General features: G+C 46.8%; 1 protein-coding gene across 1 annotated transcript in view; it reads right to left on the bottom strand.

The window, feature by feature from the left end:
- Positions 1-15,310, bottom strand: part of LOC308169991 (neural-cadherin-like) — a gene marked incomplete at both ends in the record, with an annotated part of 79,933 nt that overhangs the window by 31,242 nt on the left and 33,381 nt on the right. Inside the window, 11 exons of the mRNA XM_080544722.1 lie at positions 3,951-4,135; positions 5,505-5,598; positions 6,276-7,890; positions 8,189-8,472; positions 10,103-10,246; positions 11,395-11,581; positions 11,655-11,782; positions 12,245-12,494; positions 13,022-13,189; positions 13,707-13,879; positions 14,996-15,166. Of these exons, the coding sequence (XP_080400848.1) occupies positions 3,951-4,135; positions 5,505-5,598; positions 6,276-7,890; positions 8,189-8,472; positions 10,103-10,246; positions 11,395-11,581; positions 11,655-11,782; positions 12,245-12,494; positions 13,022-13,189; positions 13,707-13,879; positions 14,996-15,166 (3,399 nt within the window). The remainder of the gene's footprint in view (positions 1-3,950; positions 4,136-5,504; positions 5,599-6,275; positions 7,891-8,188; positions 8,473-10,102; positions 10,247-11,394; positions 11,582-11,654; positions 11,783-12,244; positions 12,495-13,021; positions 13,190-13,706; positions 13,880-14,995; positions 15,167-15,310) is intronic.

Here is a 15,310-nt window from a genome sequence, read left to right as displayed (position 1 = left end):
TATAAATATGTGACCAACTGTTTCAACATCTACACGCTGTGATTCATGTTCGTCAGGGTGAGTCCTGAAAGCCACCTTCTCCCATTCTATTGCACATGTTGTATGTTTTGACATTGACTGTAGGCAAGGAGGTAAGCGTTCTGCCTCACAAATTAGAACGGGAAGAGTACAGTCAATCCTCAACAGAGTGCAGATATTTGGAAAGATGTCTCTGTCAGCACGCTCGAGGCAGGCTGTCAGGTTTAGTGAGGGCAAGGACTTTTCCGGCTCTCCGGCCCTCTAGTAAGCGCTGCCACGCTTTTACCTCAGCTCACAGTGAGGGGGAATTTGGCATGTCTGGCTCCCAGAACATCCATCTTTCCATAACATTTTGGACACTACAGGACTCTGTAATCACTCCAGGCAGGAGAGAAAAGATTTCTACACATTTTTTAGTTTTCTGGGAATTCGGGAATCCATGGACAGGTGGTCGCAACATTTAATTGCCACATTGCGCAGGGAATAATCCCTCTGAGACGGGTTTGGGGCATTGGCTGTATTCAGCTGCCTCCCTGCATAGAATTATACAGAAATATTATGAGTGCCAGGAATGGAATTTATACGTTACCCTATTATTTTAGTGCGTTAGAGAAAATGAGATCTAGGTCTATTTCACCGAATATAGGCTCAGTTTTGTTCGTAAAAAAATAAAATAAAAAAGGGGAGGTCCCATGGATCCGTAAAAAGCATGCTAGGCCTGAAAATACTTTCCTTTGCATGATTTAGAAATTGTAACAATGCTAACATGTTAAAAACAGACATTTAGGGAAGTCAGGGAGGGAGGGGGACGTCGGTTTCACAACAGCAGAATTATTTAATTATAAAGTGTCACGTGACGTCCGTGGAGGCTAATGTTGAAAGATGTGAAAACAATTCCATGGAGTGACTCACAATTTTGCTTGATGTTTGGAAGAATGTTTAAAGTTATGGATTTATTGTAAACGCCTTCTGCTTCATGTCTCAGCCCAGACCAGTACAACATGATAATCCTCTGTGTAAACATAATGACAGGACTTGACAGTTTTCAAAGCAAACACCATGTCTACAACACCACCCTCTCTCTCTCTCTGTCTACAACACCACCCTCTCTCTCTCTGTCTACAACACCACCCTCTCTCTCTGTCTACAACACCACCCTCTCTGTGTGTCTACATCACCACCCTCTCTCTCTCTGTGTCTACAACACCACCCTCTCTCTCTCTGTCTACAACACCACCCTCTCTCTCTGTGTGTCTACAACACCACCCTCTCTCTCTGTGTGTCTACAACACCACCCTCTCTCTCTCTCTGTCTACAACACCACCCTCTCTCTCTCTGTGTCTACAACACCACCCTCTCTCTCTCTGTCTACAACACCACCCTCTCTCTCTCTCTGTCTACAACACCACCCTCTCTCTCTCTGTCTACAACACCACCCTCTCTCTCTCTGTCTCTACAACACCACCCTCTCTCTGTGTCTACAACACCTCTCTCTCTCTCTCTGTGTCTACAACACCACCCTCTCTCTCTCTGTGTGTCTACAACACCACCCTCTCTCTCTGTCTGTCTACAACACCACCCTCTCTCTCTCTCTCTCTGTGTCTACAACACCACCCTCCCTCTCTCTCTCTGTCTACAACACCACCCTCTCTCTCTCTCTGTCTGTCTACAACACCACCCTCTCTCTCTCTGTGTCTACAACACCACCCTCTCTCTCTCTGTGTCTACAACACCACCCTCTCTCTCTCTCTCTCTACAACACCACCCTCTCTCTCTCTCTCTACAACACCACCCTCTCTCTCTCTGTGTCTACAACACCACCCTCTCTCTCTCTGTGTCTACAACACCACCCTCTCTCTCTCTGTGTCTACAACACCACCCTCTCTCTCTGTGTCTACAACACCACCCTCTCTCTCTCTCTGTCTACAACACCACCCTCTCTCTCTCTCTGTCTACAACACCACCCTCTCTCTGTGTGTCTACAACACCACCCTCTCTCTCTCTCTGTCTACAACACCACCCTCTCTCTCTCTCTGTCTACAACACCACCCTCTCTCTCTCTGTGTCTACAACACCACCCTCTCTCTCTGTCTACAACACCACCCTCTCTCTCTGTCTACAACACCACCCTCTCTCTCTCTGTGTGTCTACAACACCACCCTCTCTCTCTCTGTCTACAACACCACCCTCTCTCTCTCTGTCTACAACACCACCCTCTCTCTCTCTGTCTACAACACCACCCTCTCTCTCTCTGTCTACAACACCACCCTCTCTCTCTGTCTACAACACCACCCTCTCTCTCTCTGTGTGTCTACAACACCACCCTCTCTCTCTCTGTCTACAACACCACCCTCTCTCTCTCTGTCTACAACACCACCCTCTCTCTCTCTGTCTACAACACCACCCTCTCTCTCTCTGTCGACAACACCACCCTCTCTCTCTCTGTGTCTACAACACCACCCTCTCTCTCTATGTCTACAACACCACCCTCTCTCTCTCTGTGTCTACAACACCACCCTCTCTCTCTGTGTCTACAACACCACTCTCTCTCTCTCTGTCTACAACACCACCCTCTCTCTCTCTTTGTCTACAACACCACCCTCTCTCTCTCTGTCTACAACACCACCCTCTCTCTCTCTCTGTGTCTACAACACCACCCTCTCTCTCTGTCTACAACACCACCCTCTCTCTCTCTCTGTCTACAACACCACCCTCTCTCTCTCTGTCTACAACACCACCCTCTCTCTCTCTTTGTCTACAACACCACCCTCTCTCTCTGTCTACAACACCACCCTCTCTCTCTCTCTGTCTACAACACCACCCTCTCTCTCTCTGTCTACAACACCACCCTCTCTCTCTCTTTGTCTACAACACCACCCTCTCTCTCTCTGTCTACAACACCACCCTCTCTCTCTCTCTGTGTCTACAACACCACCCTCTCTCTCTGTCTACAACACCACCCTCTCTCTCTCTCTGTCTACAACACCACCCTCTCTCTCTGTGTCTACAACACCACCCTCTCTCTCTCTCTGTCTACAACACCACCCTCTCTCTCTCTTTGTCTACAACACCACCCTCTCTCTCTCTCTGTCTACAACACCACCCTCTCTCTCTCTCTGTCTACAACACCACCCTCTCTCTCTCTCTGTGTCTACAACACCACCCTCTCTCTCTCTGTCTACAACACCACCCTCTCTCTCTCTCTGTCTACAACACCACCCTCTCTCTCTCTGTCTACAACACCACCCTCTCTCTCTCTGTCTACAACACCACCCTCTCTCTCTCTGTGTCTACAACACCACCCTCTCTCTCTGTGTCTACAACACCACCCTCTCTCTCTCTGTCTACAACACCACCCTCTCTCTCTCTCTGTGTCTACAACACCACCCTCTCTCTCTCTCTCTCTGTCGACAACACCACCCTCTCTCTCTGTCTACAACACCACCCTCTCTCTCTCTCTGTCTACAACACCACCCTCTCTCTCTGTCTACAACACCACCCTCTCTCTCTCTGTGTCTACAACACCACCCTCTCTCTCTGTGTCTACAACACCACCCTCTCTCTCTCTGTCTACAACACCACCCTCTCTCTCTGTGTCTACAACACCACCCTCTCTCTCTCTCTGTGTCTACAACACCACCCTCTCTCTCTCTCTGTCTACAACACCACCCTCTCTCTCTGTCTACAACACCACCCTCTCTCTCAGCCAATCGTTCAAGGTGCTTGTCGTGGGCGCTGGGGGTGATCGAGATCAGGGAAAACAAGTGAAGAAAAGTAATAAACACCGACATGTTCACATCAGGCTCACAGCTCATAACAGCACCTGTAGTAAATCTCCTGTAGTGCGTCCTCCTCCCCTGTTGTACAGCACTAAAGCTCTGTTTGTTGATAATGAGACAGCTACTGAAAGGTATATCACAAGGGTTTTTTACCTGTCAGACGCAGCGAGCCTGCTGATTGGATGGCCTGGTCCTCCAGCTCCCTGACGTGCACTTTGACCCCTGACACCACGTCCGGCCACACAGCGTCGGACACCCACACCTTGAGCCAGTAGCTGCCCACTGGTGTGTTCTGTCCGACGGTCAGGTGACCTGTGTTCTTGTTCACAGTGAAATATCTGTAGGAGGAGAGGAACGGAGGAGAGGAAAGGTTAGCAACACTGTGCCTCTGGATAAAGTGAATAAAAGTATATCATATTATAAGAAGTATAATAGGGTTTTCTTCCTATGTTGACAGCTAAAACTGTCCACAACTTCAATCACTTCAAAAGGAGCCAACAGCCGTTGTCATAGAAACTGAAATGAATAAAACAAGAATGCAGAAAGAAAAAAAATCATCTTGTATTCTGATCCTGACTGTGCAGAATATCAATTGATCCTTGATATTTCATCAGTCGATACTGTATAATAGAGACATTATTCTGATTGCTTGGTTTAATTCTGATTGCAATCCATAGAATATAATGGCAATCAATGTTGATTGCAATGATTCAATTCATCCCTTGAACATGTGATGTGTGGGAAATATTCTTTAGCCCATCGACTTCGGATATAGCAGGATAGAGTAGGCCTACCTCTAGAATAAAGCATGTGTTGCTATAATCTGTATTGGCGTATTTTATATGAAAGTATAAAACCATGCACTTGACATCCTTTCTCATCCACTTTCTATCAGGCATTTGAAAACCCCAATGACATGCTGCATACTGCTGTTGGCTAGGGTAGGTAACTGGTCATTTGTTATTTGCTTGTTAGCTTATTAGCTTGCTTTTGTTAGCTTGTTTGTTAGCTTGTTTTAATCTGGATTGGGCTTCTAAATGTGTTTGACCTTGGATTATGGCACGGGGGACAGTAACATCTTGTCCCGTGTATAAATGAATTAAAGACTTTGAGACTTGAGACCTAAAATACATGTTATGTCAATATATTTCGTTTTTTTTTAAAAATACTTTAGTGTATCAGGATGGTCCTTCTCTTCCTCCTCTGCGGAACCTCCACTGGTACAAACATGTGTCCCTGAACATGTATCAGTATTAGGGGTCTGAACAGGTACTAGGGTACATGAGTATTCATACCTGGACTCATAATAGATTTTTTATAGAAAAATCCCTACTCAAAAATCAATTAATTTTGTACAGGCTTCATCTAAGCCTTGTGTGGTGCTACTTTGACCTGCTAGACAAGGGACAACGTGAAAGTGTTTGTTCAGCTGTGAGAGACCACGAGAGGGAGGGGCTGGTGCACTCACACATACACAGCACTGCGCTGGAAGAATGAGGTAGAGAGATCTGTTTGTTCGTGTTTTTCTTTTGTCAAGATAGCACTAGTCAGTCACTACGTAAATAGTCACTAGCTTTCTTAGCTAATTTTGCTAGCTCCAGCTAAGCTTGTTTTTTGCTAGCTTGTACACAACGACACAATAAGAAAATAGTTTTTTAGGGGACAAGATAATTTTTTACCTCCCTAATCAGTATTGATAGAGCTCACCTACTGACGCCCCCCTCTATGGTGTAGGTCTTGTTGCCCCAGTCATCAGGATCCGGAGCGTAGACCTTACCCATCGCGGTGTTGAGCATCCTTCCTGTCCAAGGTACAACACACACACATTGATTTTTTCAGGAAAAACCATGACACGAAAACTTATCTTCGGGGCCTTTTCTTTTCATCATCTATTGTTATTCAGTTCTCTACTACGGATTTTGTTCGTGTAGCTGTGTGATGAAGTCTCTCTGTCTGTGTGAATAGACTTTCACTACTTCACAGCAGAGAGCCGGGGGCTTAAGGAAGTGGGCCTATCGCGGTATGGATTATGTTATTATCGACCCGCAATAGCAGAGCACTGCAGCTGGATAAACAATGGCTGCCTGGACGGATGAGTCACGCAGCTGCACTGTTTTACACAATCGCTGAAACCACAGCTAAGTAGCTACACGGTCACAACACCGACAAGCCAGCCCACCTAATCATCCCGTCCCGAGGTAAACACACATACCTACACACACACATACCTACTACAATACTTACAATGTTAGGGCCAGACAGAGTGGAAGGGGGGGGCAGATTTATCTGAAGTCAGGACAGGATTTGAAATCAACAAACTAGGTCGAATAACATGAGGTGTGTTACGTATTACGTATGCCTACAATGTAGTACAGATGTTGGAGGGAAAATGTCTCCACATGTTCTAGCTAGACTTGTTGTCCCCAGCAGTATGCGAAACATAGTTTAAAACTCTACGGCAGGAAGAGAGTGACTCACCCCTGCGGCTGTGGATGTACACCTCCTTCTCTCCTGATAGGTGGGCGTTGTCGTTCTGGTCGCCGATGGTGACGGTGAGCGTGTTGGTCACCGTCATCGGTGGACGGCCGCTGTCCATCATGACGATGGGCAGGAGGATCTCCCTCTGCCTCTCGCGGTCGAACGTGCGCAGCGCGGTGAGCGTGGCCGTGCCGTTCCCGTGGTCGTGGAGGTGGAAGTCCGCGGCGTAGAGCGGAGGGACGGGGGAGAAGGAGAAGGGTGGGCCGTTCTCCGGGGTGTCCCTGTCCACGGCGTGCAGCAGTGAGGAGGTCCGGTTGGGCCACACCACCTGAGGGGCGGGACTGTTCTCCCACAGGACAGGCGTGTAGGCCACCTCCAGCTCCGGCCCGTTGTCGTTCACGTCCGTGACGGACAGCTGGAGCGTGGTGCGGCCGGTTAACGCCACCGGGGTCCCCCGGTCGGTCGCCACGACGACCAGCTCGTACGCGTCCACCGTCTCTCTGTCCAGCGGCCTGGCCACGGTTACGACCCCCGCCCGGTCCACGGAGAAATGCCCGTACGCGTCCGAATCCGGGGAGATGCTGTACACCACCTCCCCGTTCAGCCCAGAATCACAGTCGCTGGCGACCACCTGGATGAGGGTGGTCCCGACCGCCACGTCCTCCAGTAGAGAGGAGAGCAGATGGGAGGTGGGGTCGAACACGGGGGCGTTGTCGTTCTCATCCTCCACTAAGACGATGCAGTGGATGAGGCTGGAGAAATCTCCGTCCTCCACCCTCACCGTCAGGTTGAAGCGCTGCTCTCCGGGCGTCTCGTAGTCGAGCTTCTTCTTCAGCCTCAGAGTCCCGCTTTGCTCCAGTCTGTGACTCACCATGAAGAACTTCTGGTCGGGGTCCCCCGCCACCACGCTGAAGCCCAGCTGTCCGTGAGGCCCCACGTCCGGGTCCAAGGCGCTCAGCTCCAGCACCGAAGTGTCTGGGGCGCTGTCCTCTGACACGAGGGCCCCGCACCACTCCTCCTTGAACCTGGGGGCGTGGTCGTTCAGGTCCGACACCACTATGGTGGCGGTGGCTGTGCCTGTCATGCCCCCTCCGTCCCTGGCCTCGACAACCAGCTGATGGGTCTCGGCCCTCTCCCTGTCCAGCCCTGCGGTCGCCACGGAGATGGTGCCCGTGCTGGTGTCTATGGCGAAGAGCTCAGCGTCGTCCCCGTCGCGGCCGTTCTCTACGATCCAGTAGGAGAGGATGGCGTTCTGACCCACCGCGGTGTCGTCGAGATCCAACGCAGTCATCTCCATGACGAACGTTCCCGGGGGGGAGTTCTCGGCCACGTTGCCGAGGCAGTTGTCGGGTGCGCAGGGGAAGGCCGGCGCGTTGTCGTTTATGTCCCAGACGTTGATGATGATGTCAGCAAAGCCGGTAAGCCCCTCCCCGTCCTCGTCTGTAGCCAGAACAACAAATCGCCACACCGCCCGCTCCTCGCGGTCCAGTGTCCTCTGAGCGTACATCTTCCCTGTCACCTCATCAATCACAAACTGGGACTCTGAACCCTGGCCGTGGAGAGAGTAGTGCACAGCTTCCTGGTCCGCATCCTTGTCTGGGTCAGTGGCTGTCACCTGGAGAGTCAAACATAACATTAAAAAGCTATTATGTGCATATTTCAAACTGTCTACTCAACCACCAATCCATCCATCCATTTCTGTGTTGATGATGATGTACAGAAGCATGCATTTCATGGTTTGCATAAGAAAGAGTGATAATGCTTTACTTATTTACTACTTATTTACTTGATATTAACATCATGAACATAATTTGATAACAACTGGTAACAACTACTTTCTGGTATAAGCAAACCGATAAATTATTTAAAATAAATATGTAATAAGAATGTTATTACACTGTAGTTACACTAACCTGCAGCACAAACACTGGTGATCCGTCCAGCTCCTCAGTGACGGAGCCGTAGTACTCGTTCATGGAGAAGACTGGCGCCTCATCGTTCTTGTTGACCACATTGACCACCACGGCGGCGTAGTCCTCCCACTTCCCATCCGACGCCAGGATCAGCAGCTTGTACCGCCTCTGCTGCTCGTAGTCCAGTGGCTGGGTGATGAAGATAGTGCCCACCTCTGGCTCCATGTCAAACGCCCCGCCAGTGTTCCCAGACGTGATCTGGTAGCGCAGCTTAGCATTGGCCCCTGAGGAGTGAAGACCAGGAAGTGAATGGGCATTGGCCCCTGAGGAGTGAATGGGCATTGGCCCCTGAGGAGTGAAGACCAGGAAGTGAATGGGCATTGGCCCCTAAGAAGTGAAGACTAGGAAGTGAATGGCATTGGCCCCTTAGGAGTGAAGACTACGAAGTGAATGGGCATTGGCCCCTAAGGAGTGAAGACCAGGAAGTGAATGGGCATTGGCCCCTAAGGAGTGAAGACCAGGAAGTGAATGGGCATTGGCCCCTAAGGAGTGAAGACCAGGAAGTGAATGGGCATTTTTGGAGTGGGGGTGGGCTGGGGGGGGGGAGACTAATTAGGGCCTACAGTAGCCTAATTATATGGCCATTAAAAGGGTATTCATCATGCTAGAATGTGTGTTTGTGTCAAGAGGGGCAGTCTCTAAACCTGTAGCCTCTTGCTAATTTGAACCCCAAACCGCTTTTCAAATCTTTCAGTCGATATCAAACTCGATCGAGGGTCACAGTGTTAGCACGCTTTTGATTTCTCCCTGTAATCATTTCTAATTGGCTAGAAAGAAACAAAAATGAACCTAAGCATCCACTGTGTCCCTCCGGGGTTTGAGTGTTGAGAGCCCTGAGGGGCGGCAAAGATGTAGCAATGATGAAGTAGGTGTCAGAATGTCTCTAGAGTGACTTTTCGCCATCGATTGTGGTGAGTAAGATAATCTTTTTAGGATGTTGATGGTTCTGACTAGCTCCTCTTTGAATCGGTCTTCTGTGTTAAAGGAGCTACAGTCCAGTGTCAATGCTTTCATCTCGTTTATTAATACAAATCAGCAGACTAACTCCCTAAGGGCTGTGATAAGCTTACTGCACTTCCATGTGTGAACAAGACAGATTGGGCTTAGTTTCGGGCTTAATGCTTTCCTAATGCAGAACTGCTGCTAACTTCAATGTTGGGGCGTAGACTCCGTGGCCATTCATCACCGAGCTCCAACATGCTCTAAGTCGCAACCCCCGCTCACCATAATACTTGATTAACAACCCCAAACATGCCTGATAAAGGGATATTATGCCACTGCTGCACGGAGGCTAAACTGGTTTATCACACAAATTCCACCCACCTACTATGTGTCTTGACAGTGTGTGTGTTTTTTTTTTTATAACGGATGTGCCATGAATTACTAGACAATCCTGTAGCTGGTCTAAATGGAGCCCTACTGAGCTCAGATGGGGAGATTATTTGCGGTGTGAGTCATTTGAACATTAACTCTGTGTGTACTGTCTCAAAAAGGCCAATTTACTTATTTGTACTGTGTGGAAAATGTACTTCGATTGACAGTCAACCCTGAACTTGAGCCTTAACAAGGAGAGTGTTGCTCAGTACTGAATGTGAAACCCCTTAAAACTTTTTCTCCCAAAGTTTAAAAATCCCTCATGAGTTGTTTAAGATCATCTCAGGTAACCTGCCCTTACCTGCATAAAGTTTGCATCTCAGTGATGGAAAGTTGGAAACGATTTGGGCTTTTTTTGTCTGTCTGTCTGTCTGTCTGTGACTGTCTGTGACTGTCTGTCTGTCTGGGAGTCTGTCTGTCTGTGACTGTCTGTGACTGTCTGTCTGGGAGTCTGTCTGTGGCTGTCTGTCTGATCCACACCTTCATCCTCGTCATTAGCACCAACAGTGACAACAGCCAGGCCGACATCTGCGTCCTCATCAATGCCCACTTCATAGAGGCGCTGAGCAAATACAGGTTTGTTATCGTTCACATCGCTGATGAAAACCCGGACATACGCTGTGTCTGCAAGATAGACAAATGGGAGACGGGAGAGAAAAAAACCATGAGTAGTAACACTCCATCTGTTTCAATCCCTCGTTTCAGATGGCACATGGGAGTGAAATGTTTTGTAGCGGAGACAGAAACACTTAACCCACACTTGACATGCAAATCATAAATAACATTATGCTCAATGAGGTGTTCTCAGTCACATAAATTATTCATCAGTCAGAGATAGTTTGCGATTTAAGAAGAGTAACATTTGCTGCAAACAACAATATTCCGCAAATCCACTTGGAAGTTACTTTTTCAAAGCAAACATAAAGAACCGTCCTCTATGGGAGGATAAAATATTTATAGGTTGACAAGTGTTTACTTCTCCTTCTCTGTCCTTTGCAGTTTTCTTGTTTAAAGAAAAAATAATTATCTCTTCATATAAAGAATGGTTGACATGTTTGGTATAATTGGGAGGTAGAGTATTGCAGTTATGGAGAACCTTGGCCTGTGTTTACAAAATGTGCTTCTATTTTCACTGCTTCACTCTCCATTTTCCAACTCCCTCCATGTTCCCCGGGGGTTAACTAGACAGACAGGTAATGTTTGCTGAGGAGATGAGCCCTTCTGCAGGGGGAGATACGTGGCAGCAGACACAGCTTCTCTAAGGCTCATTGTAAATGCTAAGCAGTCCAGACATCCCCCAGAGAAGAGGCTTTGTTCTTCCAAAACCATCACCCTTACCCGTAATACCTCTCTGGCAAACATTAGTTAACATCCTTATCTGAAAACAAGCGTTCTATCACGTCACGCCAAAAACAGAGGTTTCACTGTCAAAAAGAAATCATGAAAAAAATGCTAAAAAATTAAACTACAACTACTTTGAATAATGAAATTAAATCATTTGTGGAACAAGCTACCAAAAAACCGCAGAGCTTCCAGAACTAGGGAAGAGAGAGAGAGAGAGAGAGTCTCTTCACGCTTGCAGCTTAAATCTAATTAAGATTCTTTTCAAATTCTGTCCCAGGGTGTAAATGAATGCTAAGCAACTCTGGTCTGCTGTAAACATTGTGCACTGACAGTTTGAATTCCTCATGGACATGGTCTACGTAAACTATACTGGCTACTACTGTATTTCAATTAGGATTTGCAACACATTAGTAACCACAGCTTCTCACCAGAGTTGGGCTGTTTGTTCCTCCCAGGGCGAGCAGACTCCTGTCCGTCCTCAGATTGCACCTCCAGCAGATAGGAGCCTCGGGCCTCGCGGTCAAACACCGCCTCCGTGTAGATGGAGCCCAGCGCGGGGTCCACGCGGAACAGACGGTGGTCCCCACTGCTGTCACTCAGGAGGGAGTAGGTGATCTGCAGGACCAAACATGGTCAAACCCACACCGACACAGCAAGATTTCTAGTGGCGAGGTTCACAAGCACTAACCTGTCCATTCAGACCCAGATCTTTGTCATGAGCAGAAACCTGAAGGACGAGGGTACCGACTTTGGCTCCCTCTGTCACCGAGGCCTCGTAGATAGACGAGGTGAAGAACGGCACGTTGTCGTTGACATCTGAAGGCCGAGAAATGGGATTACCTAGGCTCAATAGGCTACATGGTTCCATTGAATTTAGAACTATCATAGGTCTATGGCTTTGAAATAACATGTAACTCATGACGGTATTTTTCCCCTATACCTATGTAATAACACTGTAATTAATCTCATAACAACATTGTACACTTTTTAAAAAATGACGGTCGAGAGAGGACGCTGGCGTTGCTTGTTTTCGCCGCTTCTCCGCACGAAATCTAGATTGTGAGTCGATTGTCCTACAAAGACACTTAGATTTAGATTTAGTAATCTAAAAAATAATTAGACCCCTATACTTTCTTTTATATATTTTTTAGTTTCCTTTTATTTTACTACTCAATCTTTTCCGTTTGTAAAGCGTCTTTGAGTGTCTAGAAAAGCGCTATATAAGTCTAATGTATTATTATTATTATTATTATTATTATTAAAGTGGCTGAGACGTACCCGTGACGTTGACGTAGACGGTGGTGAACGCCGCCAGGGGCACCGCCGCCACGTTCTGGGCCCGCACCCTCAGGGAGAAACTGGGCGTGGTCTCATAGTCCAGAGGCTCAGAGACTAGGATGGAGGCGGAGCCGTCCTCGCGGTTGGGTGACAGGTAGAAACGCACTGGCATGTTAGTCTCCGGGACCATCCCGTCCTCAAGGTTATAGGTCACTCTAGGGTCACCCAGCTGTGAGGTCGCTTTGATTATCTGACCAGAACAAAGGATTAAAAACAACCATATTTGATAAAGACTTGCATCACTATACTGGAGGTTTTTGAGTACTTTTTAAAACATTTTTAGTGCACGGTTTAATGTTTACCCCTATGAGGTATCGCTTGTGCCCAGTAAGTTTCTCAAAACCAACCAAATCACAACACAAGTTAGATCCTTTAACATAGTCATTTGCTATATATGGGCCGGTTTCACAGACAAGGCTTAAGCCTAGTCCTGGACTAAATCACACTTTCAATGTAAAATCTCCATTGAAGATGCTTTTTAGTCCAGGATTAGGCTTAAGCCTTGTCTGTGAAACTGGCCCATTATGTTCATATAATACATGGGAAATTGTGCTACAGTAAGTACACCAATGTCCATTTGATCTGATCAATACAACCAGCAGAAATTCACTTCAAAGTACATCCACATCAAATCAAAAGTATTGAAATGAGTGCATTTAACTAAACTGAAAAACTTTAAAGGCCCCACATTCAATCCGACCCAGCTTCCATACTCACCGCGATGGGGGTGTCCCTGGCTGTGTTCTCTGGGATGACCACACTGTAGCTGTCCCTCTCCCACTGGGGAGGCTGGTTCTTCACATTGGTGATGGTGACAGCCAGCTCCACCGAAGTACTGCGGTTTCCCCCGTCCATAGCTGTTATTTCCCGCGTGATGTAGGACCTCTGCAACAGCGAAGGAATTGCATGATATCATTGCATGCTGCCCTTATCAGCCTCAGTTTATGACATAAAATCTATCTATTTCTATTTCTGATCTATCTCACGGGGGCGCTACAAAGACTGAACGGTTGACCGGTTCAACAGCTTTTTTCCCCCATAGCCATCAGGACTCTGAACGCCTCCCTCTAGCCGCCTCTTCACTGTCATAACCGACATGCATACGATTGTCTGGTGTTGTCTTTTTTTTTTTTTTTGTCTGATGTTGTCTATTGTGCACTTCTTTGTTTTTGTCATTTGTGTGATGCAGAGATCAATATGCTGTACCGAGAACAAATTCCACCGGCTTTCTATCTATCTATCTATCTATTTCCTGCAGCTGTACTGTCTTACCCTGCCGCACTGATCATGTCTATTGCAAAAAAGGGTAAAAAACGACAGTAGGTGTTCGGTGTCCTCCCTAACAAACCTTTGACAGAGGCTGGTTGGTTGACACTGTAGTCAGTAGGAGGCTCAAACTGACCTGTGATATAGGCTGGTTGATGTAGACCCAGCCGGTAACAGGGTTGACTTTCAGGTACTCTGGTTGCTCCTGGGACATAGAGTAGGTAATTGCTGCGTTGGTACCAAAGTCGTCATCGTGTGCTGCAACTCGCAGGAAGCTGGTGCCGATCATAGTGTCCTCCCGCAGGAAGTCTGGAAGAGACATAATAATAATAATAATAGTAATAATAATAATAATAATAATAATAATAATAATAATAATAATAATAAATTAGACTTATATAGCGCTTTTCTAGACACTCAAAGACGCTTTACAAACTCGAGTAGAATAAAAAGAAAAAAGAAAAAAGAAAAGAAAAGAAAGTATAGGGGTCAAGTTATTTTTTAGATTATTAAATCTAAGTGTCTTTGTAGGACAATCTACTCTATATACTGCAATTACACCTAGATTTCGGGCGGAGAAGCAGCGAACAAGCAACGCCAGCGTCCTCTCTCGACCGGCATTTTTTTAAAAGTGAAATGTCTTACGAGTATGATCAATGTAATGTTAGCTAGCTATCTCTAAACATGGATTTGGCTGGGCATACATTTATTAATTTGAGGTGGTAAACACAGCCTGGCTATCTTATCTGTCTGGTTAACTTATCTGTTAACTTATCTGTGTTTTAGCGTCTCCCCTCCCGTCATTCCCACTGATGCTCAAAGACGCTTTACATTAAAGGAAATGTCCATGTCTCATCACTCCCATGATCTCACTCAGCTGTGATGGTGTGATGGTGCTGTGATGGTGTGAATGTGACAGCAGCTGGTGAAACCGAGAACAAGTTGCCATCAAATTGTTCAGACTTTTATTCCAAAATGTAAATAAATAAATGTTGGTCTAGGTAGTATGTAGTGGGGATTACCCACCAAATCCATTGCATGGCAATACTTTGGATTGACTAGCGAGCGTGTCATTGACTTTCACATTTATTTATTTAAAATGTTCAGAATAAAAGTCTGAACATTTTGATTGGTTGCCGACTTGTTCCCTCTTTCACCAGCTTCCGTCACAAATGGTCAAATCGGTCTAAACTAGTGTTAGTATACCCAGTGTTAGTTGCTTCAATTAAACTTAAGAGGACAGTCGTCTATTTCATCCAATTCCGTTCACATGATGCTTCAAATAAAAGTATGCAATTGATTTGAAAAAAATCACAGCATAACCCTGTTTAATTTCAAAACATATTTGTGGGGATAGTACACATGATCATGTTCATTAATGATTGTTGTCAGGTGTCATTATGAATTTGTTTGTTTGACACTCACACTCATAGCGCAGATTCTCAAACTTGGGGCTGTTGTCGTTCTGGTCCAGTACGACCACGTTGAGCTGACAGATCCCTATGAGAGGCTCCTCAGCCCAGTCTGTAGCAGTCACCGTGATGGAGTACTCCCTCTGGCGCTCACGATCAAATCGCCTGGCCGTCACAATCACTCCTGCCACAGAATGACGCAGGACATTGGCACGAATCCTAACTTGAGATCCACGAGCATAACTCGTGGCAGAAATCTATCCTTGACCTCAAAACGTGATTTGCATGAAAATACACTTGCAGATCTCAAGTTAGGATTCAGCCCACA

Source organism: Nansenia antarctica (genome assembly GCF_963989245.1).
Source record: "Nansenia antarctica genome assembly, chromosome: 14".
NCBI lineage: Eukaryota > Metazoa > Chordata > Actinopteri > Argentiniformes > Microstomatidae > Nansenia > Nansenia antarctica.
Note: the sequence above shows the minus strand (reverse complement) of the source record. Positions and strands in the feature narration are given on the sequence as shown.